The sequence below is a fragment of the Salmo trutta genome, chromosome 40 (genome assembly GCF_901001165.1).
Source record: "Salmo trutta chromosome 40, fSalTru1.1, whole genome shotgun sequence".
NCBI lineage: Eukaryota > Metazoa > Chordata > Actinopteri > Salmoniformes > Salmonidae > Salmo > Salmo trutta.
This window is the reverse complement of record NC_042996.1, coordinates 11,488,695-11,515,031: the sequence shown is the minus strand read 5'-3', so window position 1 is coordinate 11,515,031 and position 26,337 is coordinate 11,488,695. Positions and strand designations below refer to the sequence as shown.

At 45.2% G+C, this 26,337-nt stretch overlaps 2 protein-coding genes across 2 annotated transcripts; one reads left to right on the top strand and one right to left on the bottom strand.

Annotated features, from left to right (window-relative positions):
• Window positions 1-672: 672 nt before the first annotated feature.
• Window positions 673-16,305, top strand: LOC115180023 (ubiquitin carboxyl-terminal hydrolase 44). The gene is made up of 6 exons (XM_029741889.1): window positions 673-769; window positions 2,463-4,156; window positions 11,932-12,130; window positions 13,789-13,897; window positions 14,077-14,318; window positions 14,461-16,305. Exons 2-6 carry the CDS (start codon window positions 2,600-2,602, stop codon window positions 14,583-14,585), a joined length of 2,232 nt encoding a protein of 743 aa, XP_029597749.1. The 5' UTR covers window positions 673-769; window positions 2,463-2,599; the 3' UTR covers window positions 14,586-16,305.
• A 500-nt stretch (window positions 16,306-16,805) lies between these two features.
• Window positions 16,806-25,042, bottom strand: LOC115180526 (methionine aminopeptidase 2). The gene is made up of 11 exons (XM_029742682.1): window positions 24,832-25,042; window positions 23,683-23,784; window positions 23,296-23,358; window positions 22,867-22,969; window positions 21,968-22,129; window positions 21,610-21,791; window positions 21,446-21,540; window positions 21,243-21,339; window positions 21,020-21,123; window positions 18,083-18,198; window positions 16,806-18,001 (listed from the first exon to the last, which is right to left on the bottom strand). Exons 1-11 carry the CDS (start codon window positions 24,983-24,985, stop codon window positions 17,749-17,751), a joined length of 1,431 nt encoding a protein of 476 aa, XP_029598542.1. The 5' UTR covers window positions 24,986-25,042; the 3' UTR covers window positions 16,806-17,748.
• Between the last annotated feature and the right edge of the window lie 1,295 nt (window positions 25,043-26,337).

Sequence of the window (26,337 nt, the reverse complement as noted above, 5' to 3'; positions counted from 1 at the left end):
CAGGAGTTCTGGGGTTTAATGTTAGACACCCAGTCTGAAACCATCTCTATAGTGTGTGCCTTCAGCCCCCAATGCCCTCATTAACCAGCATGGAGCCCTACACCTGCACCCCCCCCCCCCCAACATACATACACACACCTAATACCCTCACATGCAATGTTTGCAACGTATTCTCACGCACAACTTGAACATTGATTGATACATCACTGCCATCTTGTGGCATTGATACGTTTTGAATGTAATTGTTTTTCCAGAAGCAGTGATAGGAAAAAAAACGTGTTATTGGGTTGCTTTATTAGTAGCCTTACTGGTGTAGAAAAAGGTAAATAGGCCATTTGCAGTGCCAAACAGTAGTCTATATGTCATACTCAACAGCAGAATGTGCTTAATAGAATGTGAAGGACCACTTCACTTTTATGTCAAATATTTTCTCTGATTGTGTTGTGTAGGCCTGGCTTCATGAATTTGACATGACAATATCCTGAGATTATGTCACAAAATTGTGCCATCTGTGCTGAGTAGGTTAGAGGTTGCCCCTAACCACTGATACAAAGTCAGATGTTTTCTAATCACCTCAATGATAACGTTCAGAGTTGGGGTAGAATAATCTGATCCTAGATCTGATGTTAGGAGAGCCTCTGCCTTGAGCCAGGCAACGACACTTGACGCTACCCTACCGCGGACGTGCTCGAGCCAACACCACGCGACAAGAGTAGATACAAGATGGCGACCGTTTTAGTACCAGAGGAATAAGTGCCGTGAAGGATAGGTATGGTACTTTTTCAATTTTCGCCTTTCTTTACAATTCGTGTCAGTTGTAATGGTGTACACATTCCTCTGAAAACTAACTAGCATGTTTGATAAACAATTCAAACCCTGACGCATTGACCCCTAACGTATTTAGACTTGGCTTGACAATATTAGCTTGGTTGCTGCTAGCCATGTAGCTAGCTATGTTACTCACCACGTTAGCCAACAAACTAGCTAGATACTTTATTATTTTACTAGCGATTGTTTAGCTATCTTACGCTAGATATTCGATTTGTGTTTATTTAGAAGATACATGCCGTCAGACAGAGAAAGAAAGCACAAGGGCACCTTAGCGCGCCCACGAGTCTTTGATATCCTCCTCGATAAGTTTACGAGTAAGTTCTTGTCAGCAGTAACGTTAGTCGTGTTATAACTATAGATAGTGACATCACGGATAGAAGAAGGAGCGGTTAGTTACCAGTATTTTGGTGACATTGTTAGCTAGGTAATGTTGCTAGCTAGTTTTCAAAGTTGTCTTGCGGGGATAATTTACCAATGTCGGGTGAGTTAATGTTAGTGAAATGGTAAACACGTTTGGGAAAGCTTGCTAGCTAGGTTAGCTGGTTTGAAAACACATCTCTCGCTTTTTGTCAGTGTTGACTGGGTAAAATTAAGCAGAAGCAAAGGAATGGCCTTGCTAGTAACTGCCCACCAGATCTATTGTGGATAAAAAAAAATAAACAATGTATCACTAATGTCGATGGTTATAAAACCACAATTGCATTGCATCACGAATGTCGATGGTCATAAAACCACAATTGCATTGATTAAATGTTATATAAAACAGTGGGAGTCAAATGGGTACAATGGTGACAGACTCAGTCAGGGCATGCCTGACAGAAACTTATTCAGTGGTAACAGCTACTTATTTAAATCACACACAGGCAGTCTTGAATGGTAAACAAACACCCGTTAGACCTTGGACCTGTGGAGTCAGGGTCGGCCTTGTCCTGTTTCTCCTCCTAAATATACTATAGATTGGTTCATGGGGAAGGGTAACAGTAGCTGGGACTGGCATCCTCTGATCCTCGAGTTTCGTTTCCCTTTTGATCTTCCTATCCATCTCTTTCTCCATTCCCTTTCTATATCCACCTCTTCTCTTGCCCCTTTCTCTCTGTAAGGCTGCCTGTACACATACAAAGGGTGCTCTACTCTCCCAGCTCAGCCCCCCTTTGTTTTCCAGGCTTAAGTCTCTTTGGCCCCATTGGGGGTGATGATGATGGAGCTGAGACTCTAAAACAGGATTCCCCAACCCCAGCAGTTTTCAAACTGTGCTACGGAAGTGCCTAACCCCCCAGGGTTATGCAAACTGTTTTAAAGGGTACATTAGAGGAAGGAAATCTGTAATGGCAGAAAACCACATCTGATCACCGCGGTCAACATTCAGGATATTGCCCTGTCTTTTTTGACAATAAGTACCCATGTTAGAGAGCTAACTGGTTAAATGCATGACCACAAGTTATTATAAAGACCAGAATGGGTTGTGGGTTAAAAAGGTTTTGATACAATTGTTTTCACTAACAGGCATCTTGTAAAACAAAGGATCTCTTCATACGATATGGGTAAGGCCTTTACTGAGAGGAGATTAGAGAAGTTTAAAGAGTTTTGTACAACTGCCTTTCTCACTCAGTCTCTCTTCTCTTCCTCCCCAGATAAAGCCATGCCGTGGGACCACCCAGTTTCTGAGCTCGCCATGGTGATCTGAAGCCCCAGTGTGGACGTGTCACACCCACACTCGCCTACCCACAGACACACACACACGGACTGAGCCCCCCAGCAAGTGTGTGCGATGGACAGGTGTAAGCACGTGGGGCGGCTCAGGCTGGCCCCAGACCACTCCATCCTCAACCCCCAGAAGTGGCACTGCGTGGACTGCAACACCACAGAGTCGGTGTGGGCCTGCCTGGGCTGCGCCCACGTTGCGTGCGGCCGCTACATCGAGGAGCACGCCCTGCAGCACTTCCTGCAGCATCGCCACCCGTTGGCCATGGAGGTCAACGAGCTCTATGTCTTCTGCTACCTATGTGACGACTATGTGCTCAACGACAATGCGACGGGAGACCTCAAGCTGCTGCGCTCCACGCTCAGCGCCATCCAGAGCCAGCGCTACGAGGTCACCACCCGCTCAGGACGCACCTTGAGATCGGCTAGCGCTCCGTCCGATGCCCCCCAACCCTGCGGATCCAGCGAACTGCAGCTGAGGGACGAGGACCGCATGTTCACGGCGCTCTGGCACCGCCGCCGGGCACTGATGGGTCGAGTGTTCCACACCTGGTTCAGCCTGACAGAAGGGGGGAAGAGGAGGGAAGAGGAGGAGAGGCAGAGAGAGGAGGAGGAGAGGAGGAGGAAGGAGTTGAGGGAGAGGAGGAAGACGTTGAAGAGGCAGCTACAAGAAGCGTTGGAGAGCGCCCCACCCAGGAAGAGTCACCGCCTGAGGAGAGCCAGTCAGAGAGCTGCAGCCGCCGTCGTCAACCCCTGCCCCACAAGAACACGCACCCCCAGCACCACTTACACACCACAGACCCCCCGACCAAGAACCCAGAGCCCCGCCACTCACACCCCCAAGAGAATGGGCCGCCCCCCTAAAACCCCCGCGCCCAAACCCTCTTGCAACTCAACACCCTCTTCCTCCACCAAAAGCAAAACCAGAGCCTCCTCTGCCCAAGCCCGGACTGCCCCCTCCCCGGCCCCCCGCCGTGCCCCCTCCAAACAGGGCGACTCGCCCCTCAAACGGCGGCCCACTGTCACTCCGGGTGTCACGGGTCTGCGTAACCTAGGCAACACGTGCTACATGAACTCCATCCTGCAGGTGCTGAGCCACCTTCACATCTTCAGGGAGTGTTTCCTCCGGCTGGATCTGACACAGGCCCTGGAGCTGCTGGCCTCAGCCGTTCACGGCCAGCTGGTGGTTCCCAGCCCCGGGGGCCCTGTGTCGTCCTCCACGCTGGCCCAGAGGAGAGGCCCCCAGGTGGGTGCTGGGCTAAGCGGTGGGGCCTCCAGGGCCCGGAGCATGGAGCTGATTCAGCCCAAGGAGCCCAGCTCCAAGCACATCTCCCTGTGCCACGAGCTGCACACACTCTTCCAGGTGATGTGGTCGGGCAAGTGGGCGCTGGTGTCGCCCTTCGCCATGCTGCACTCGGTGTGGCAGCTGATCCCAGCCTTCCGGGGCTATGCCCAGCAGGATGCCCAGGAGTTCCTGTGTGAGCTGCTTGACAAGGTGCAGCACGAGCTGGAGAGCACAGGGACTCGCACGCCGCCCGCTGGTGTGTCAACCGGACAGAGACATCTCATCAAGCAGGTGCTCAGCGTAGTCAACACCATCTTCCACGGTCAGCTCCTCAGCCAGGTAAGAGAGAGAGAGGCACACACTCTCCCAAACACAGATATACACAGACTGATACACACTTTTATACTGATAAACACACACACTTTTGCGATTCACCATTCTGGACATGGCTTAAAATGGATTGAAAATGGATTAAAGGGCCATTACATTTATTAGTAGTGATCTTACTGGAGCGATTTGGATGGGAGCTTTTACTGCACAATGTGCGTGACTGTTACCACATTTTTGTCTTGATAGTAATATAAAATAAATATATATAAAATACAATATGCCGAAATGATACCGTCTAAATGTGCTTGGCTCCAATCAACACATTCTGAAGCTCTGTCATTTTAGTAGTTAATGGAAGGGTAAATCCATTTGATTTCATAAACTTTTCGACAGAACCCCTTTTGATTTGAACAAAACCTTCCATACTTGCCCATTGTAGAATGGCTCAGAAAGTGACTTTTTGGACCTGAATGCCAAAACACTCGTGGTAAAAGTGCTTGAAGTTGACCTCTTTTGCATATCATACCAAGAGACATCCATGTCTTCATCAATGGAAAAGATAAATGGTTGAGATTTATATCATTTTAAAGTTTACAAAAAGGGTTGTCAAACTACTTTATAATTACTTGATTTTTGTTTCGTTATTGACATTTTTTTTTACTTCTAATGCCCCCTACTGTTCAAAAGTTTGGGGTCACATAGAGATGTCTTTGTTTTCCATGAAAACCTACATGAAATGAGTTGCAAAATGAGTAGGAAATATAGTCAAGAAGTTGACAAGGTTAAAAGTAAGGATTTTTAATTTAAATAATAATTGTCCTTCAAACTTTGCTTTCGTCAAAGAATCCTCCATTTGCAGCAATTCTCCAATCTAGCCAATCAGTCTATCCTTTGAGATCAGAGTTTTAATGGCCCTGATCCTGTTTACAGAAGCAAATACTTTTTATGTGAAGGTGGGTGCTGTATATAACAACTATTATTTTTAGAGTCTATTTTTACAAAATTTACTTGTACAAAGATTTCGGATTGAGAAGGCCTTTATTTTTTTCTATACTTTTCTGGAGTTGGAGCTCGCCGAGTCAGGAGCGTCTGTCTGCGCGCAGGCCTGGTACGCGAGCGCAGGTGCGCACTGAAGGCTAGGAATGGAGAAGTGGTGATCGGATTGGAAAACCTGATGCGCCGTGGGAAAATCTACGTTGTTCTACACAACGTCTGCAGGTCGTTGTGCACTTGTGCTGAAATACCTCTAAAAACCGTATTATGTATCTGTTACTGTGCCTGCTCTTTACTCAATGCCATCCTGGATTAAATAGGCTGAATGATCAATGGGTGAGTCAATAATCTTCGCCTTATGCCCTACAATTTGCAAACACTCCGACGAGACCAATGTCAATACCACCAGGAACTTGGTCTCTCTCTGCAATTACATTTGTACCACTCTCAAATGCAACTGGACCTACACTTGATGGCATTCTTCCAAAATCAAAAACTATTGAATTACTTTTTTTCCTGTGTCGAAAGACTCGGTTCGTTTTATTGACAATGGTGCTGGCTCCACCAAGTCCTCACGCATTGGGCAACTGAGATATATTGTTATGCTTTTATTGTTGATTTCTGGTAATGTGCGACCAAATCCTGGGCCGGTAGATACCATGCAATCTCTACCGACTCCCTATGATTTTAAAAACAGAGTAGGTTTTGGCCTCTTGCATGTTAATGTTAAAGTCTATTTCCAAAAATAGACATGATTTAGAATATGCAGACGTAATGGTTTTATCAGAAACTTGGCTAAAGGAATCTGTCAAATAACTTTTTAGAACGGATCGGGTGAGTAAAGGGGTTGGAATTTATATGAAATCCGAGTTTAACACCTCTGAAATTCTCTCGATTACCAAAGCCAAACATTTTGAATTGCTTGCGGTTAAAGTGGACTCCCACATCACTGTAGTCTGCTGCTGCTTCGGGAGACACACTTAACTCTCTTTCTGATGTCCTGCACAAGCTAAATGACCCTGAATTCATTCTTTTAGGAGATTTGAATTGGGACATGCTTAGATCTGTATCGGACTCTTTTAAAGAACTGTGTGACTCTCTGAATCTCGCTCAATTAATTAATGCGCCTACAAGACCGAATCCCAGGGCACCTAACAAATCCACGCTATTGGACATTATACTAACGAATACCCCTCACAAATGCACATCAGCTGGGATGTTCGGTAATGATGTCAGTGATCACTGTGCAATTGCTTGTGTTAGAAATACAAAAATGACCCAAGCCAAACCCCGTTATATTTTAAAAGACATTTTAGACAGTTTATGAGTAAGCATTCTTACATGATCTATCTGTACCATAATATTGACAGAGTAAGTCTGATTCCCCGATGTTGACACTGGCTGGTACTATTTTTATATGACATTTGTGTTGATTTGTGATAAGCATTCCCCTGTGAAGAAATTTTGAATCAGTGGAGGGGACAATCCCTGGTTTTCAGATAACTTGGCAGAATTAATTAGAAAGATAAATATCTCTTGGGCTCAAGCTAGACATACAAATGCTCCTGTTGACTGGGCCTCCTTCAGAGCGCTAAGAAACAAATGCACCGGATTAATCAGGAAGTCCAAATCATATGACTATTTAAATGCAGTCACAGAGAACCTAAACAACCCTACCAAGTTATGGATGCTAATCAAATCAGTGTCAGGTTGTAATGCATCTTCTGGCCTTCCTGACCATTTATTGATGGATTCTAATGAAGTGAAGGATAAAGCTGATATTGTAGGGCTTTTTAACAAGCACTTCATATCTGCTGGTTCAGTTTTTCATAATGGTGGGGCCCAGGCCTCTAATGTAAGCTCTGTTACAGTGACCTATGATATAGGCCCTCATGTGAACCATTTTAACTTTGAGCCTGTTTCTTATACTGAGGTCTATAAAGCGCTAAAGGCTATAGACACTAAAAAGTCTGCAGGTCCAGACAATCTGGACCCCTACCTGTTAAAGATAGCAGCTGGTATTATCACTGAACCTGTTGCTCACATTTTCAACTTGAGGCTCTTGACCAATTCCATGCCCAGCATTTGGAAATCAGCTTATGTCTTCCCACTGCTGAAGGGTGGAGATCACTCAGATGCTAATAACTATTGTCCCATCTCTAAACTCCCTATGCTGGCCAAAGTATATGAATCCCTAGTGAACTCAAAGTTAAAAAAACGTCTTAATTGAAAAGAACATACTGAGCGGGGTTCAGTCTGGCTTTAGATTGGGGCACAGTACCACAACTGCAGCTATGGCAGTGGTACATGACATCATAAATGCACTTGATAAAAAGCAACATTGTGCTGCTCTGTTTGTGGATTTATCAAAGGCCTTTGATTCAGTTGACCATGAAATGTTGCTAGCTAGACTCAAACATTGGTCTCAGTGAAGGGGCAGTAAATTGGTTTAGGAACTATCTTTCTGACAGAACACAATGTGTATATACTGACAATCACAAGTCTAGCTTTCTTGAGATTAATAGAGCTGTGCCCCAGGGTTCCATTTTAGCTCCTGTGTTGTTCTCAATTTTTATTAATGATTTGGGAAATGGGATGCAACCAGCAAAGTTATATATAGTCATATATTCATGTGCTCCTTCTCTAGTTCAGGCTGTTGAAGAGCTTCAGACTGCTTTTCAGTCACTGCAGGCCTCCCTTTATGGTCTCAAACTGGTCTTGAATGTACAAAAAACTAAATTCATGACCTTTACCAGAGCTAGAACTCTCAGAGAAGGTTAGCATTGTCACATCTGGTGGCTTATCATTTAAAAAAGTGTCATCCTACAAATACCTAGGTATTTGGTTGGATGACAAGTTGTCCTTTAAAGTTCATGTGGATAATCTTCTGACAAAGCTTAACTTGAAATTGGGTTTTTATTTTCGTAATCAGGCTTGCTTCCCACTTATGCCTAGAAAGAAGCTTGTTCAGGCCAATTTTCTCTCTGTAATTGATTATGGTGACTTGTTGTATATGCATGCAACCTTCTCTGTCATACAGAGACTGGACTCTGTTTATCATGCATCCTTGCGCTTTATTACAAATGCCAAGTCACTCACCCACCATTGCACATTGTACCACATGGTAGGTTGGACCTCACTTTATATGCGCAGAAAGATACAGTTGTATGTGTTCATCTACAAAGCCCTTTGGATAAACTCCCTCTGTAGTCTGGTCTCCTTCACCACCGACAGTTACAATACCCGGTCTGCTAGGTGGTTGCTACTTTACTTCTTGCAGATCAGTGGGACGCTAGCGTCCCATTTCGACACCTTCCGGTGAAATTGCAGAGCGCCAAATTCAAATTAAATTACTATAAATATTAAACTTAAATTAAATCACAAGTGCAATACATCAAAATAAATCTTAACTTGTTGTTAATCCAGCTGCCGTGTCAGATTTCAAAAAGGCTTTACGGCGAAAGCAAACCATGCAATTATGTGAAGACAGCGCCCAGCGCACAAATACATAACAAATCATTTTCAACCAGGGAGTTGCGACACGAAAGTTAGAAATAGCGATATAATATATGCCTTACCTTCGAAGATCTTCTTCTGTTGGCACTCCAAAAGGTCCCAGTTACATTACAAATGGTCCTTTTGTTCGATGAAGTCCTTCTTTATATCCATAAAAACTCAGTTTAGCTGGCGCGCTTCAGTCAATAATCCATTCGGTTTCCCTCCTTCAAAATGCATACAAAATGAATCCCAAACGTTACCAATAAACTTATCCAAACAAGTCTATCAACGTTTATAATCAAACCTTAGGTACCCTAATACGCAAATAAACGATCAAATTTAAGACGGGGAATCGTTATTGTCTTTACCGGAGAAAAATAACAAAAAACACGCTCTCATTCACGCACTTGTAAACACTACAGCCAAAATGGGAGCCACCTAGAAAAACTACGATTTCTGGCTCATTTTCCAAAAACCAGCCTGAAACTCTTTCTAAAGACTGTTGACATCTAGTGGAAGCCCTAGGAACTGCAATAGGGCACGATTTCACCCTATTATAAAAGTACCAGCCATTGAAATCAGTGGTGGGATGATTTTTTTTTGGGGGGGGGTTGTTTGTCCTCGGTGTTTCACCTGCCGTTTCAGTTCTGTTATACTCACAGACATTATTTTAACAGTTTTTTAGAAACTTTAGAGTGTTTTCTATCCAAATCTACCAATTATATGCATATCCTAGCTTCTGGGCCTGAGTAGCAGGCAGTTTACTTTGGGAACGCTTTTCATTCGGACGTCAAAATACCGCCCCCTATCCCAAATAAGTCCCCAGGACATTCACAGTATTAGGCAAGACTGCCTTCTCTTCTTGTGCACCAGACACATGGAATAGTCTACAATCCATGCTTCATCTGGATATGCTAGTGCCACTGAATGAATTTAAAATATTGATGGGAGACTCTTACAGAGGAGTGTAAATGCTTTTTTTAGGCTGGATCATGTTGTATGTTTTAATTATGTAATGTATTGATTGTTGCTGCCTTCTTGGCCAGGTCTCCTTTGAAAAATAGACTCTGGGTCTCAATGGGCTTTTTCATGGTTAAATCATAAAAAAAATAAAAATAATGTATACAGCCCTGCAGACCTTTGGCATTCTAGTTGTCAATGTGTTGAGGTAATCTGAAGAGATTTCACCTCATGCTTCCTGAAACACCTCCCACAAGTTGGATTGGCTTGATGGGCACTTCTTACGTACCATACGGTCAAGCTGCTCCCACAATGGCTCAAACGGGTTGAGAACCGGTGACTGTGCTGGCCACACCATTATAGACAGAATACCAGCTGACTGCTTCTTCCCTAAATGGTTCTTGCATAGTTTGGAGCTGTGCTTTGGGTCATTGTCCTGTTGTAGGAGGAAATTGGCTCCAATTAAGCGCAGTCCACAGGGTATGGTATGGCATTGCAAAATGGAGTGATAGCCTTCCTTCTTCAAGATCCCTTTTACTCTGTACAAATCTCCCACTTTACCACCACCAAAGCACCCCCAGACCATCACATTGCCTCCACCACGCTTGACAGATGGCGTCAAGCACTCCTCAGCATCTTTTAATTTTTTCTGCGTCTCACGAATGTTCTTTGTGATCCGAACACATCAAACTTAGATTCGTCTGTCCAAACTTAGATTCGTCTGTCCGTTTTTTTGCCCATCTTAATCTTTTATTGTTATTGGCCAGTCTAAGATATGGCTTTTTCTTTGCAATTCTGCCTAGAAGGCCAGCATCCCAGAGTCGCCTCTTCACTGCTGACGTTGAGATTGGTGTTTTGCGGGTACTATTTGAAAAGTTTGGGGTCACTTAGAAATGTCCTTGTTTTTTAAAGAAAAGCTAATTTTTTGTCAATTAAAATAACATCAAATTGATTTAATGTTGTAAATGACTATTGCAGCTGGAAACTGCAGATTTTTAATGGAATATCTACATAGGCGTACAGAGGCCCATTATCAGCAACCATCACTCCTGTGTTCCAATGGCACGTTGTGTTAGCTAATCCAAGTTAATCATTTTAAAAGGCTAATTGATCATTAGAAAACCTGTTTGCAATTATGTTAGCACAGCTGAAAGCTGTTGTTCTGATTAAAGAAGCAATAAAACTGTTCTTCTTTAGACTAGTTGAGTATCTGGAGCATCAGCATTTGTGGGTTCGATTACAGGCTCAAAATGGCCACAAACAAAGGCTTTCTTCTGAAACTCGTCAGTCTGTTCTTGTTCTGAGAAAGGAAGGCTATTCCATGTGAGAAATTGCCAAGAAACTGAAGATCTCGTACAATAAGGTGTACTACTCCCTTCACAGAACAGCACAAACTGGCCGTAACCAGAATAGAAAGAGGAGTGGGAGGCCCCGGTGCACAACTGAGCAAGAGGACAAGTACATTAGTGTCTAGTTTTAGAAACAGACGCCTCACAAGTCCTCAACTGGCAGCTTCATTAAATAGTACCCGCACCACACCACTCAACGTGAACAGTGAAGAGGCGAATCCGGGATGCTGGCCTTCAAGGTTATTTACAACGTTAACAATGTCTACACAGTATTTCTGATCAATTTGATGTTATTTTAATGGACAAAATATGTGCTTTTCTTTCAAAAACAAGGGAATTTCTACGCGTTAACCAAACTTTTGAACGGTAATGTATATTTTTAAAGAAATTATAAAATAGTTTCACAAACCTGTTTGTAAGCATTTTAAATGATATCAAACTCAACCATTTATCTTTTCCAGTGATAAAGACATGGATGTCTCACCCTGTAGGGTGGGGTATGCAAAACTTTGAACACCTTTTATCTCCTGAATGTTTTCAGGTCCAAAAGTCCATTTCAGACCACTTCTTCCATGGCCAAACATGTATGGAAAGGTTTGTTTAAATCAAAAGGGATGCTATCTAAAAGTGATTGAATTCAAATTGATTTACCCGAAAGTGAGTGAGTGTGACTGAACGTGTGTACTTTCTGCTTTGGTGTGTGAAAGAGAGGAGTGTCTTGAGTTCTCTGAGCATACACCCACACCTGCTCTTTCCTAACAAGGGTGTGTGTGTGTGAGTGTGGGGGCAATGTTTCTAAAGCTGTGTATCTCAGACAATCCAGTTCCTGTGTGTGCAACTGCGTTAGTTAGCTCAGCTGCCCTTGGCTTGCCTTCACACAACTCTCTTTCATCCTCACTTTCTCCATCTCACTCTTTCGCCCCCCCAACTCTTTCTCTCTCTCTGCCATACCTCTTTCTCTCGCTTCTCTTCCCCCTCCACCAGGTGACGTGTCTAGCATGTGACCACCGCTCCAACACGGTGGAACCCTTCTGGGACCTATCGCTGGAGTTCCCCGAGCGTTACCACAGCAACAGCCGGGAGAGTGCAGCGCAGGTCTCGTGCCAGCTGACGGAGATGCTGGCCAAGTTCACAGAGACCGAAGCCCTGGAGGGCAACATCTATGCCTGCGACCAGTGCAACAGTGAGTGACAGAGGCACACATACACAAATGTACACAGTGAGCACACACATTCATTCAATGGTATGATTGTTAGAGGTACAATAATTTTGCCAAAGCAGTTCGTTTTCTCGATTTTTCTGTCTCTGCATGTCAAACTACCATCCAGTGCTATAGTTAGACTGAGTATTCACATAGCCCTGTCCAGAGCATGTGAGCGGAGCGTACTAAATTTGACTGGAGCGTGGAGCGAGTTTCCCAAGGAGCGTCGGCCTTCTCGCCCACTCCAATTTTGCTCCAGTAGCGCTCACTTCACAAGCTCAGGGCATGCCCGGACCAGCATGCATTTGTAGTCTACTTGTGTGCTGCTTTATCCCCTTGCTTTAGTTACTGTTATCTAGTATGCTAAATATTTTCAGAAAGGAACTGATAAAACACACAGGTGAAAAATTAAGGTGCCTTACAAAGATGAGGAGGAGCAAAAGCAAGAGAGGGAGTGCAGTGATGTAGTGTCCACAACTAAAGAATCACTGTGGAATCTGAAAAGACTGGTATCCCGACTTAGTACGTACACATGCTAACAGAAAGGAACGAGGTTGGTAGCTAGCTAAGTGTGTCATTGTAGCAAAGTATTTATAAGTATTTATCTCTTAAACCCCCTAAGGTCGATATCCACGCCCTGTGGAGATCTAATTAGCATAATACAAAAGTCCCCATAAAAATCTCAGTTTAAGCTAGATATGTTTTTTTGCATTGGTTGTGTCTCCATCCACTGCATCTGCCTATTTCGCATTTCTGCATCTGCGATGAGAGGTGACAGAGCTAGAGCGGTGTTTCTCACCATGAGATATCCCAAAAATTGGTCTTCACACACAATTGTCTGTAGTGTGTGAACGGTTTGGCGCTCAAACTATTATGACCCCTCTCACGAACATGATGGTGTTCTCCGTTTTGCTCTAAGACCCCCACAAACGGCTTGGGACTCGTCTGAAGTCGGTACAGCCATCTGCCAACTTCTGTCTGTAGCATCCAAACCGTTTGGGTTACACACTAATATGACCCTTCGGTGCAAAGGTGAGACTCTCAAGAACCGGTTGGTTGTTTTGCTCTAAGACGCCCACAGGCCCCACGACTCGTCTAAAGGTCCCCCGGTACCAGATGAAAAAATGAATGGAAGTATATATGGAGACTGTTTAGTGTAAAAAATAAGGGGTTAAATACATGTAAAAATGTATATATAATAATAACAAATGTTTCCTGATCTTATCTCTCAGATATAGGACAGACACTTCAAAAAAAATTTATTTTGATATTTTTTGTGGAACTATCTGTTCCATGTAGTGAATGTTATTCAATACATTTGTATGGGCTAATAGAAGTAAGGTCCCCAATTTAAAAATAAAATAAATAAAAATTAAAGTAGTAAAACCACCCGAACCTCACCCGGCTTAGACAGGGCTAAATGTTTTGTTCATTTTCATTCTATCTATACAATAGGCCATCATTGGTTTTGGCTCAATAGGCCTGGCATATTCTCTTTCAAGGAGGTAAGCACTGCTCCATGAGCGATGAGCGGGATTTCCACACGCTCAACTCCTCACTACTCTGGCCCTGTCTGAGGTGTCCCTCTAGTGTGCAAGTTGAGTATTACAGTGTGGGTTAATGCTCACTCTTGTCTCTAGGTAAGCGGCGGAGGTTCTCCTCCAAGCCTGTCATCCTGACTGAAGCTCAGAAACAGCTGATGGTTCACAAACTGCCTCAGGTCCTGCGCCTGCACCTCAAACGCTTCAGGTACTGACCTCATTATGACCACACAATGACTATAACACACCAATGCACCTCAAACACTGCAGGTTACCATTGAGCACATAACAATTGCTCAAGAACCATAACACAACCATGCATTTGAAACACCCTAGCTGTCTTATTTGGTGATTTGGTCTGTTGATGTGCTTGTGATTGGTCATCAGGTGGTCTGGGAGAAACCACAGGGAGAAGATCGGGGTCCACGTCAGCTTTGACCAGCTCCTCAACATGGAGCCATACTGCTGCAGAGACCCCTCCCCCAAGGGCTCGCCATGCTCCAGTCCCTCCCCCGCCGGTTCTCCGAGCCCCAAATACTTCCTGTACGAACTGTCTGCTGTGGTGATGCATCATGGGAAGGGCTTCGGCTCTGGCCACTACACTGCCTACTGCTACAACAAAGAAGGAAGTAAGAACATCTCACTCACACACAAAATACATTTTTATGTAAAAGATTACAAATACAAAGGTGACACACACAACCTTCTCTTGATACATTTTCTTGGAATTGACCTACATCTAATACCCTTTCTCTCTTCTCCCTCTGTCAGGGTTCTGGGTCCACTGTAATGACTCTAAGCTGAACGTGTGTTCTGTGGAGGAGGTGTGTGGCGCCCAGGCCTACATACTCTTCTACACGCAGCGCTTCACTCAGGACAAAGACAGGCCGCTATAGGACCAGGACCCACTGAGCCCCGCCCCAAACCCTCCTCCTTTGTACCTCAGCAGTCCAGTGACATGACATCATCAGCATTACCACCACCAAAACATCTCAACCCCCCCTCTCTCATGCTCTTTCTTTGTGTTCATTTTATCTCCTCTGGGGGGAGGAATGATCATTTTATCATTTATTTTTCTAAAAGACACAATCTTTTTTATTTCTTTTTGTCTTTGTGAATTTCTTGTACATGTTGTTTATATGGGTTTTAAAAAAGGAAAACGTGTTTTGATAGTGTACAGGTTTATTTTATCAAGAGTATCAGCCAAGTTGTGCGTTGTATTATAGACACGCCTTTACAGGAGTAGAGACAGACTTTGGCCAGGTGTGACTGTAATCTGTAGTTCAGATTTATTCAGGTGTCAACCTTCTGCTCTTCTGTGCTGTGTTTTTATTTTTCTCAAACGATTTGAATCAACTAAAATGTTTCTCACAGTTGACTAAGGGATGTCACAGTCAGTCAAATTCTCAACTGGAATGTAGACTGAAACAGATAATTCCCTCCATAAATAGTCTTTAGAGTTTAACCCCTTTAGTTTCGCCAGAGACGTAACGGGAAGCGAGACACCTCCCCCGCTCCTATTTTCTGGTTCATATACAGTCAATTAACTAAGCAGACCAGACCCAGCTGCTTATGCATTGGTGCCTATGGGAGAGCCACCACTTAAGTGGACCGGAACGGTGACATTTAAAAAAAGATAAGATTAACAGCCTGAGTGGGACATCTTAATTTATCCACCATCTTTGGTATCGCTCTCTGTAGTAAGTCCGGTCGGTCAGGAAATGGTTCATAATTGACTACTGACCTCACGCCAAGAAACATTTAAAAAGTATCTCAGCTTCTCCAAAAACAACTACAGAACATTTGCATGATATATTCTTTGACTGGTTTTGGAAAATCTATTTTATAACCAGTTTCCAAAGGGATGTTTGTTTTTAGCTGAATGCTGCCCTCTGTCTTCAGAATGTAGATGTCTTCAGTGGTGCTGGTGTTTTTAGGCCTGTTGCCGCCTAACTTTTGGTTGGTATCCCTACAGCAGCTGCCGCAGTCATAAGTGTCATAGAAAAGTGCCCTTCGTTATCAGAACATATCTATTTTTGTAGTTCCTTTGCCAGAAGTGTATTTGGTATCAGTTCTTTGTAGCAGACTGAAATGCAGTCCTACCCAGGCCAGCATTTAGAATATTGAATGTATTTTTGTATACTCGGACATCTCACTAAAGTTATGTTAAAAAAAAAAGCAGGGCCACTGACTGTTAGAGATTTTTATGGTTTTGTAATTGATTCCTTCCCCCTCTAGTTGTTTGGAATCACCAGCAGGTCTGACCCATCTCTCCTCTGTGTGTGTGTGTGTATACAATATAGTTGGCTCTGTATAATGTAAGTATAAAATAGCCAGACTGACACGTAGATCCTTGCTGTGGGTTTGAAACTGTGTGTGAGAGATATCTCCATGCTGGTACTAGCTTAACTGCTCTCAACCTAAATGCTGTTCATCTCTAGATTCACCTTTTAGGGAGAATTCAAAGCACATTTCCACCCGATATGTTTGTTGGCATTGTGCTCATACTGCCTCAGGTGTGTACACATTTATGGAAGTGATACTATGCAAATTCTTACCTCAATTTTTAGAGAATTACCTCATGAGAATATATTTTCATTTTTCTAAGAAAACAAATTTCTTGTGTACTTTTTTTTTTTTATCCGCACCACTGTATTAATTCAGTTAAGGTTCCTACCATGCTGTAGCCCTCACACAATCTCATTTCACTTGAGTATGGGGAAAGAAGCGGCTGCCTACTAGACTCAAGATTTGTATATAATGACGAGACGCTCATGTCTCCGCCCTAACAATGGGAGTCGTTGTCCAAAATAAGCCCATAGAAGTGCTTTGGACAGTGAAATCTCTTGCTTTGCCTTTTCCTCTCTGATAGGATCTACTGGAGGCCTGCGTAGGAACAGTGGGCTCCCGAGTGGCGTGGCTGTCAAAGACACTGCATCTCAGTACTAGAGGCGTCACTACAGCCTGGTTCACAAACAGCTGTGATTGGGTGTCCCATAGGGCAGCGCACAATTGGCCCAGCGTTGTCTGGGTTTGGCCGGTGTAGGCTGTCATTGTAAATAAGAATTTGTTCTTAACTGACTTGCCTAGTTAAATAAAACAAAATGTAGCCAATCAAGGATATCTTCCCAGTGAAGGAATACAGAGATTTTTTTTATTTCAATAGTTTTCTTCTTACAAAAACACCTCCAGGGAATTCAAAATGAAGCACTACATTTGGGTACATATAGTGGCAGCAGCCATTTCACAAATCGCTTCTCCAGTATTTGTTTCTTAGATGAGTGCAGAGTCCCCTCCCTGTATCATGGAGCCAAACATACAGCTGTAGATGCATGGTTGTCTAGTCGTCATCATTCCCACCCAGAACTCGAAAGGGGAAGAGTTGTACAATTTCAGGGTTCTGACGAGCAATCGAGTGACTAGTAACAGTCAGGACCCAATGACCAGAACACTGTAGGGTCAGTCTGAACCAGGAACTGTATAGCAGTAAGGGCCAGGAGTTTTTCCTGATCAGGTCACATGATTAGGAAACACTCCAGGCCCTATGCATACTTCGAGGGAGAGGAGGGTACTTATTTTGGTAAGAAAAGGTTTGTTTCTTCACATTCTTACTGGGTCGAAATACTGGGTGTTCGAAGCAGTTGAACTGTAACAGTTTGAGATTCTATGGCAGTTCCGGCTTCAGAAGATTGTAGAGACACCACTGTGTCCACAGATCCCTCTAGCAAGGGGGAAAATGACGACTAAGCTTTGTGGTTCAATGTCACCAAAAATAAGAGGGAAATAAAGATTCAGCCGCTGCTACATAAGCTAGTCCCTCCATGCTCGCTCTTAAGTAGCGGTAAAAATGCATTGTGGGGGTACCTTACAGCAGCATTTTTCATAGCCCTTACTGGCTGCTCTCTGCCAAGGTGGGAGAAATGAGAAGAGACCAAAAGGGAGGTCCTGTATTTAGATGCTGTTTTTCTGTTGGAGTGCAGGCAGATGGTTCAGTGTGTCTATTCTCTGTATTGGGGCGGAGGGGTTGTGGTGTGGTTTGAATGAGGTTGGGTTCAGTATTCAATAGTCGTCCCCTCGGCTCACCACCTCCTTGCAGGTGGGCCTGAGCAGGATGGTGTGCTCGAACTGGGCGGTGTAGGAGCCCTTGGTGTCGCAAAGCGGGGGGTAGGGGTCCACGATGCCCAGGTCGCACAGGTTCTTCAGGGCCATCAGGTACTTGCTCTCCCCCAGCCGGTCCAGCCAGCGCCGGCAGAATGCCAGCGTGCCAAAGTTCTCGTTGATCACGTTCAACAGGTGCTTCGCCCGGGGGAGTCTGGGGGGAGGAAGGGGGAGAGAGAGGGGTAGAGAGAGGGTGGAATACACAGTCCAGTGTTCACACAGGCAACCAACTTACCTGATTGGGACGTGTCCCACATCAAAGTTTTTCATGTAATGAGAACACTCCATGTCATCATGGACAACGCCCTTCCCTGTGCTGCCAAACGTCTCGATGGCGTACACCTCTCCCTCCTGGTGGTGCAAAAGAGGGAATCAGTCAGAAAAAGGACACTTATTGGGGTAGGAGGACACTGTTGCAGTCAACCAAATACACAGGGGCAGGCAATCCTGTTATAGAAATTCCTTGATCATCGACGACACCAAATCAGGCATGCAGGTATTGTGTTACTGGCTAATTGGTTCCTAAGCACACCATTAACTCAGCATCATTACTCAGTCACCCTCCCACAGCGTACCATTACGCAGTCACCCTCCCACAGCGCATCATTACTCAGTCACCCTCCCACAGCGCATCATTACTCAGTCACCCTCCCACAGCGCATCATTACTCAGTCACCCTCCCACAGTGCACCATTAACTAAGCATCATTACTCAGTCACCCTCCCACAGCGCACCATTAACTAAGCATCATTACTCAGTCACCCTCCCACAGTGCACCATTAACTAAGCATCATTACTCGGTCACCCTCCCACAGCGCATCATTACTCAGTTACCCTCCCACAGCGCATCATTACTCAGTTACCCTCCCACAGCGCATCATTACTCAGTCACCCTCCCACAGCGCATCATTACTCAGTCACCCTCCCACAGTGCACCATTAACTAAGCATCATTACTCGGTACCCTCCCACAGCGCACCATTAACTAAGCATCATTACCCAGTCACCCTCCCACAGTGCACCATTAACTAAGCATCATTACTCGGTACCCTCCCACAGCGCACCATTAACTAAGCATCATTACTCAGTCACCCTCCCACAGCGCACCATTAACTAAGCATCATTACTCAGTCACCCTCCCACAGCGCACCATTAACTAAGCATCATTACTCAGTCACCCTCCCACAGCGCACCATTAACTAAGCATCATTACTCAGTCACCCTCCCACAGCGCACCATTAACTAAGCATCATTACTCAGTCACCCTCCCACAGCGCACCATTAACTAAGCATCATTACTCGGTTACCCTCCCACAGCGCACCATTAACTAAGCATCATTACTCAGTCACCCTCCCACAGCGCACCATTAACTAAGCATCATTACTCGGTTACCCTCCCACAGAGCATCATTAACTAAGCATCATTACTCAGTCACCCTCCCACAGAGCACCATTAACTAAGCATCATTACTCAGTCACCCTCCCACAGCGCACCATTAACTAAGCATCATTACTCGGTTACCCTCCCACAGCGCACCATTAACTAAGCATCATTACTCGGTTACCCTCCCACAGCGCACCATTAACTAAGCATCATTACTCAGTCACCCTCCCACAGCGCACCATTAACTAAGCATCATTACTCGGTTACCCTCCCACAGAGCATCATTACTCAGTCACCCTTCCACAGCGCATCATTACTCGGTCACCCTCCCACAGCGCACCATTAACTAAGCATCATTACTCGGTCACCCTCCCACAGCGCATCATTACTCAGTTACCCTCCCACAGCGCATCATTACTCAGTCACCCTCCCACAGCGCATCATTACTCAGTCACCCTCCCACAGTGCACCATTAACTAAGCATCATTACTCGGTACCCTCCCACAGCGCACCATTAACTAAGCATCATTACCCAGTCACCCTCCCACAGTGCACCATTAACTAAGCATCATTACTCGGTACCCTCCCACAGCGCACCATTAACTAAGCATCATTACTCAGTCACCCTCCCACAGCGCACCATTAACTAAGCATCATTACTCAGTCACCCTCCCACAGCGCACCATTAACTAAGCATCATTACTCAGTCACCCTCCCACAGCGCACCATTAACTAAGCATCATTACTCAGTCACCCTCCCACAGCGCACCATTAACTAAGCATCATTACTCAGTCACCCTCCCACAGCGCACCATTAACTAAGCATCATTACTCGGTTACCCTCCCACAGAGCACCATTAACTAAGCATCATTACTCAGTCACCCTCCCACAGCGCACCATTAACTAAGCATCATTACTCAGTCACCCTCCCACAGCGCACCATTAACTAAGCATCATTACTCAGTCACCCTCCCACAGCGCACCATTAACTAAGCATCATTACTCAGTCACCCTCCCACAGCGCACCATTAACTAAGCATCATTACTCGGTTACCCTCCCACAGAGCACCATTAACTAAGCATCATTACTCGGTTACCCTCCCACAGAGCATCATTAACTAAGCATCATTACTCAGTCACCCTCCCACAGAGCACCATTAACTAAGCATCATTACTCAGTCACCCTCCCACAGCGCACCATTAACTAAGCATCATTACTCGGTTACCCTCCCACAGCGCACCATTAACTAAGCATCATTACTCAGTCACCCTCCCACAGCGCACCATTAACTAAGCATCATTACTCGGTTACCCTCCCACAGAGCATCATTACTCAGTCACCCTTCCACAGCGCATCATTACTCGGTCACCCTCCCACAGCGCACCATTAACTAAGCATCATTACTCAGTCACCCTCCCACAGCGCACCATTAACTAAGCATCATTACTCAGTTACCCTCCCACAGCACAACATTAACTCAGCATCATTACCCAGTCACCCTCCCACAGCACAACATTAACTCAGCATCATTACCCAGTCACCCTCCCACAGCACAACATTAACTCAGCATCATTACCCAGGTACCCTCCCACAGCACAACATTAACTCAGCATCATTACCCAGTCACCCTCCCACAGCACAACATTAACTCAGCATCATTACCCAGTCACCCTCCCACAGCACAACATTAACTCAGCATCATTACCCAGTCACCCTCCCACAGCACAACATTAACTCAGCAGCCCTTTCTAACCTCGCCTCCCTCGCTCAGTAAGACAGATACACACCTCCATCCTGGTAGCTTCTCCTCCTTTGACAATGGGGACAGTCTTGCCGGCATGTATCCTGTACTGGCCAATTGAGTGGCCGTTCAGGTTTCTGATTGGCTTCACTGGAAATGATCCAAATTAACATTTGTGAGGAATTATCTTCGATCATAAATTACAACAAATTCACTATGTATGTATGTATGTATGTATGTATGTATGTATGTATTCAGTAGCTCAGTACCTTGGTATGTTTTGCCGTCAATCTCCACCTCGTACGACTCCATCACTTCCTGAATTCTCTCTCCAACGTCACACAGACGCACGTCGATTCCAGCACACTGCAGAATGATGAAGCATGATTGAGATGAGACTGAACATCTGAACTACACTTCAAATTATATCAAGCGGCCTCGGGAATGGATGGCGTGTGAATGGATGTCGGACCTTGATTCCAGTATTGGTGGCGTCTCTCACTGCCTCCAGCAGTTTGTCATACTTTGGGTTGAACGTGACGGTGAAGGCACAGTCAATGATCCGACCTGAAAACACAGTGGGAGTGAGCACAGCAGCCTACATGGTCAGTTGTGTGTACTGTGGCAGGGGTGTACCGTTGATGTGTGTTCCGAAGTCGATCTTGCAGACGTCGTCGTACTGCAGCACGGTGGGGTCTCCGGCGTTAGGGGTGTAGTGAGCCGCACAGTTGTTCAGAGAGCAGCCGGTGGGGAAGGCCAGGCCTGCATTCAGACCATTCTCCTTGATCAACTTCCTGGAACAGTTCTCCAACCGCTCACTTAAACACAGAGACACACGCACAGAGAAATTAGTTATACAGAAAGAGAAGGGATGAAAGCGCAAGAACGGACGTATGCAAAAGATAAAATGCAAAAGAGATGGAGTGCAAGGGAAAAAGACTGACATATAGAAAGAATAGGAAGCAACATCTCAGCTGTGATGATGAAGGCTCACCAGATGTCGATCATGGTCATGCCAGGTTTGATGAAGCTGCGGACGTGCTGGCGGACCTGTCTATGGGCCTCAGCAGCCTGTCTGAAGTCGCTCCATATTTCCTCGTTGGCCTTGTCCAGAACCCGCTTCTCTTCATTGGTGGTCCTCCACGCCGCGGTACGCCTGCACCAAGAGGAATCAGCAACAAGGTTAGCGGTCAGCACACACACACACTGTTGTTCCCATCACTGTGCGTGAAATTCACAAGGGGAATCAGCAATGAAGTTAGCAAACACAAACATTTTGTCATTGCACGACTACCTGGAGGATCAACAACAGGTTAGGGCCCACGCATACATCTTACTGTGCGATATTTCTATGCTTCCTGTTAAGTTTCATTTTGTAAACCAGCTCAAATAACAATATTTTGGTGTATGAAAATATATTTTACAGCAGTTAAGCTTGTACAATGATTCTCTACACTATACTTGCTTATTTTGTCACAAACTGAAATTAGGCAAACTATTAGAATTTTAGCAACCAGGAAATGGCGGAGTGATTTCTGCATAGCGCATCTTTAAGAGCCCTTTATGTCAATGAGTTTCACATCAGTGAAGAGATCCAAGGTGAAGAACCACCCTGTCACTTCTGTTTGATAACCACACTGACTGATGCATGTATGCCAGGCAGCACTGTTTATTTCAGAACAAACTCAAACCTCCCTCCCCAGTCTCTCTGGTAGCTACCAGTTTGTGTTGAAGGTTGGATAGGTATAGCATGTTGATCAGAGGAGCTGCCACTCCAGTATAACACAGTGGCTGGGGAAATAAGAGGCTGGGCCCCGCTTCCACACTAACCAGGTACAAACCACACACCAAGCCAAGAGTAGGTGTTTGTGAGATTGTGTGTATGAATCTTACCCATCCTGTAATGTAGGGTATTCACACTCCTGTCCAATGGGGAAAACGCCACTTGGATACAAGTCACAGATGGGCACAGACGGAGGGTCAGTCTGAACTTTGGCTGTGAAAGACCGGAAGAAACAAACAGTCACATAACCGTTCTAGATAGTTTATTAACTAGTAATGAAGGTTTGAGTTGGAATTCCAGAGGTGACAGCAATATTCAGGGAAAAGCCAAACGTGCCCATTAGCCTGAGGACCTGAGGGGGGAGGCACTCAGAAGGCTGCAGGGTTATGGTTATGCTCCAGAGTGCAGCAGTACGGCAGAGAGCCAGCCAGTCATATCCATCACTAGCTCATAGTCTACTCTCCCATTGCACCCTATAGATGACCAGACAAAGTGAAAGCCAGAACTCTCAAGTGTCAAATGAAATAAGATCAACTCACGTCCTTTCTTCTTTTTCTTCTTCTTCTTCTTTTTGCCTGCCGAGTTCTCCCCCTCGTCTCCATCTGAGAGAAATAGGGAGGAATTTGAAGTCATTTAGTCATACTCAAATGTCACACAAGAGTTTATCAGCTCCCAGCAAGCCATGTATTGGTAGATGTGTATGTAGTTATGTGTGAGGTCATCTCTGCGATATCCTTATGGGTCAGACATGCGGATGGTTAAGGGTGGTTAGGATTTGGGTCACGGGGCGCAACAACAGGACTGAACCCAGATCAGCTGCTCCGCAGCAGGGTGTGAGGAGCCATGGTTGGATCTCGGCCCATGTGGTTCTGGGTCAGGGGCTGCCTAGTATTAGGTTAAGGTAGAATACTGTTACGGTCTCTTACCATCCTCCCCGTCGTCTTCTTTCTCTTTGTCCTCCAGGGCCTGCTTCTCCAGCTGTTGTGTCACGTCAGCCACTCCATTGCCATCAGCCTCGGTGCCAGCTGCTGCAGTCATAAATTGCAAAGAGACAGATACACATGGGTGAGCTCATCCTATACATCTTACTAACCACGACATGGCGGCCGTGGCGACCACAGCTCCATGACAACAGAGAGCATCCAGGAGACCCAGGGGAGGGGAGGATGAGAGATGTTTTATGTGCGTGCAAGGGAAGGTACTGTCCAGCAGGGAAGTGATCCTTTTGGACTATGGACAATGATCCCATTCCGCAAAGTGTATCCCTGAGGTCAGGGACTTGGCAGGAGAGGGGAGAGTATAACCTTGGGGGCCAGCATACGCCCACGCAGCTAAGCCTGCTTTACTGATGTAAACACACATATTACAAGCTAAATGTTGTGTATGTCAATTTAAAGGGCAACCGTCTGACATCCATTAGAAAAATGCATGCGAGCTGTAGCTAGTTGAGCTTGTTACAAGAAGATGGGTTGCTCGAAATAGCACATGCTGAGGATAACGTTGTCAGCAGTAAGTTTGCAGAGTTCAGTGAGCATGCTGTCTGAATCAAACAGTATCTTGACATTTCATAGCTACCTAGCAGGCAGCGGGACAATCATTGTGGTCAATCATGCGTAACTAGTTAGTTAGTGTTAAATATATAAGTTATTATGAAACAGATCATAGTTACAACCTCGATCATCGAAGTCTATGGAATCAAACTGTATTCTGGCGTTTACGTTATGTAAGAAAGCTAACCGTAACATAACAGCATTCCACAACACATTATGAAACATAAAAACTTGGCTTTGAACTTGTGGAACCTGCCAGCAAATGACTACAAACTGCGGCTAAGCTAGCAAGATATCTAGTCAGCTAACTAACTACTAAGTTTGTTTGTATGACTATTTCCGTCTGTTTACTGACATTTCGGCGCGGTTGTCGGATTGACAGAAGTCTCGCCCCATGCTTAGCTTAGCTACGGGTGTGTTATGAGAGCGAGGCGTGTTTCATAAGGCCTGGCGCACGATTCACAAGGCACACTCATCCCTAGGCACGCACGGCTCAACGGTAACTGGCCGGTCTGTAACTCTTACCGGGGCCTACCGACTTCTTCTTCTTCTTTTTCTTCTTCTTCTTGGCTGTCTCCTCGGAAGGGTCTACCTCCTCTTTCTCTTCTGCATCTCCGTTCAGGACCGTCTCTTCTTCGAGCTTCTGCTCCGGTACCTTCTCCTGCACCACATCCGCCATGACTGCAGGCGTTAGTGGAAAAGGAAGCGCGGTGGTTTGTGGGTAAGGTGAGTGAGGAAGTTGCCGAGTCAGCTGAGCGCGTGCTGTGCTTGCTGAATGCAAAGTTGCTGTCGGAATTCATTCATGGATCACCATCACAATTATCCTAAAATATGTATCCCCAGAGACAAAATATCATACACAGTGAACAGCCCCGATTCAACAAACCTGGTTAATGTGTTATAACAATATGTGAATGTATGTTGTACTATACATCTTAATAACCTTTACTTTGTATTATTACGAACGAGAAAAATATTGGCCGCTAGATGGCAGCATGTATTAATATTAGGTAACAAAGGATTTGGAGAAGGGCCCATATATTTCCATACACTTATTCCAGCAGCAGGAGCAATTTAATAATCGTCAGTCACCACGCAACAAGAACTCTATTGCAACCAGCTTACACATTCTCTCAAGAATAGCCGTCTCCATGCTCCCTGCCCTAGGCTCCTTCCAATGAGCTGGGAGAACTGGGAAAGCCAGGTGAGGAAGCAACAAATCCCCAGTAGTATGCTTCCACCATTCATTTCAGTTTCACCTTTAATCTGAAGTCTCCGGACATTAGGAGAGGAAGCCAGTTCAGCGTATTGCCATGATGACTGCTGGTTGTTTAAGGATGCTAAGGCTAATTCAATGAAGACAGGAAGCTGTGCTTGCCTGCTCCATGGTTCTTTGGGGGGAGAGGGATGGATGTACATCATTTTAAAATGATTGGACAGCTGGGTTGTTGGGGACACACACTACTGCTCTGTTCAGTCTCAATGTGGCTTTTGCAGTGTGAAGATGGACATTTTTTGCTCTGCCCCTAATAATACCTCCTTCTGTACTTCCACACCAGGGGAAACCTCATCATGTCAAGACAGCTCCCTCTCTTTCTGTTCTCCAGCAGCCTGTCTAGCACGGACGGATTGGGCTTGTGTTTCACAGGGTGGCTGATACTGGGGCGCACACTCCCACAGGGACACACAGAAAAAAGCTAGAGGGGCTATTTGGTCTACCTCAGACAGACCCTTGAGGTTTCAGTTTCACACAGACACACACTAATTGTATAGGAAGTTAACCTGGGACTATTCACAACAGCTAAATGCATTTAAATGTGTGAGAGACGTGTGTGTGTGTGTCTACGCGCTGGGTTAGGGTCTACATATGGTACAGGGATCCCCAGCTGTTCTAGGTCAGACATATTTGGGACTCCCCAAAAGATCAGGTAACCCTCACACTACGCTGACTTTAACCCCCTTCCCCCCTGGGGTTAGGGTCAGTCTCAGGCAGCTGAGAGAGACAGGGAGAAAGAAAGAGACCGATATAAA

Coding starts and splice junctions, on each gene's coding strand:
- LOC115180023 (XM_029741889.1), top strand. CDS start 2,600: ATGGACAGGTGTAAGCACGTGGGGCGGCTCAGGCTGGCCCCAGACCAC. Junction 4,157..11,931: donor ACGGTCAGCTCCTCAGCCAG/GTAAGAGAGAGA, acceptor CCCCTCCACCAG/GTGACGTGTCTAGCATGTGA. Junction 14,319..14,460: donor CTGCTACAACAAAGAAGGAA/GTAAGAACATCT, acceptor TCCCTCTGTCAG/GGTTCTGGGTCCACTGTAAT.
- LOC115180526 (XM_029742682.1), bottom strand. CDS start 24,985: ATGGCGGATGTGGTGCAGGAGAAGGTACCGGAGCAGAAGCTCGAAGAA. Junction 23,785..24,831: donor GAAGAAGTCGGTAGGCCCCG/GTAAGAGTTACA, acceptor TTATGACTGCAG/CAGCTGGCACCGAGGCTGAT. Junction 21,792..21,967: donor ATGACCATGATCGACATCTG/GTGAGCCTTCAT, acceptor TCTGTGTTTAAG/TGAGCGGTTGGAGAACTGTT.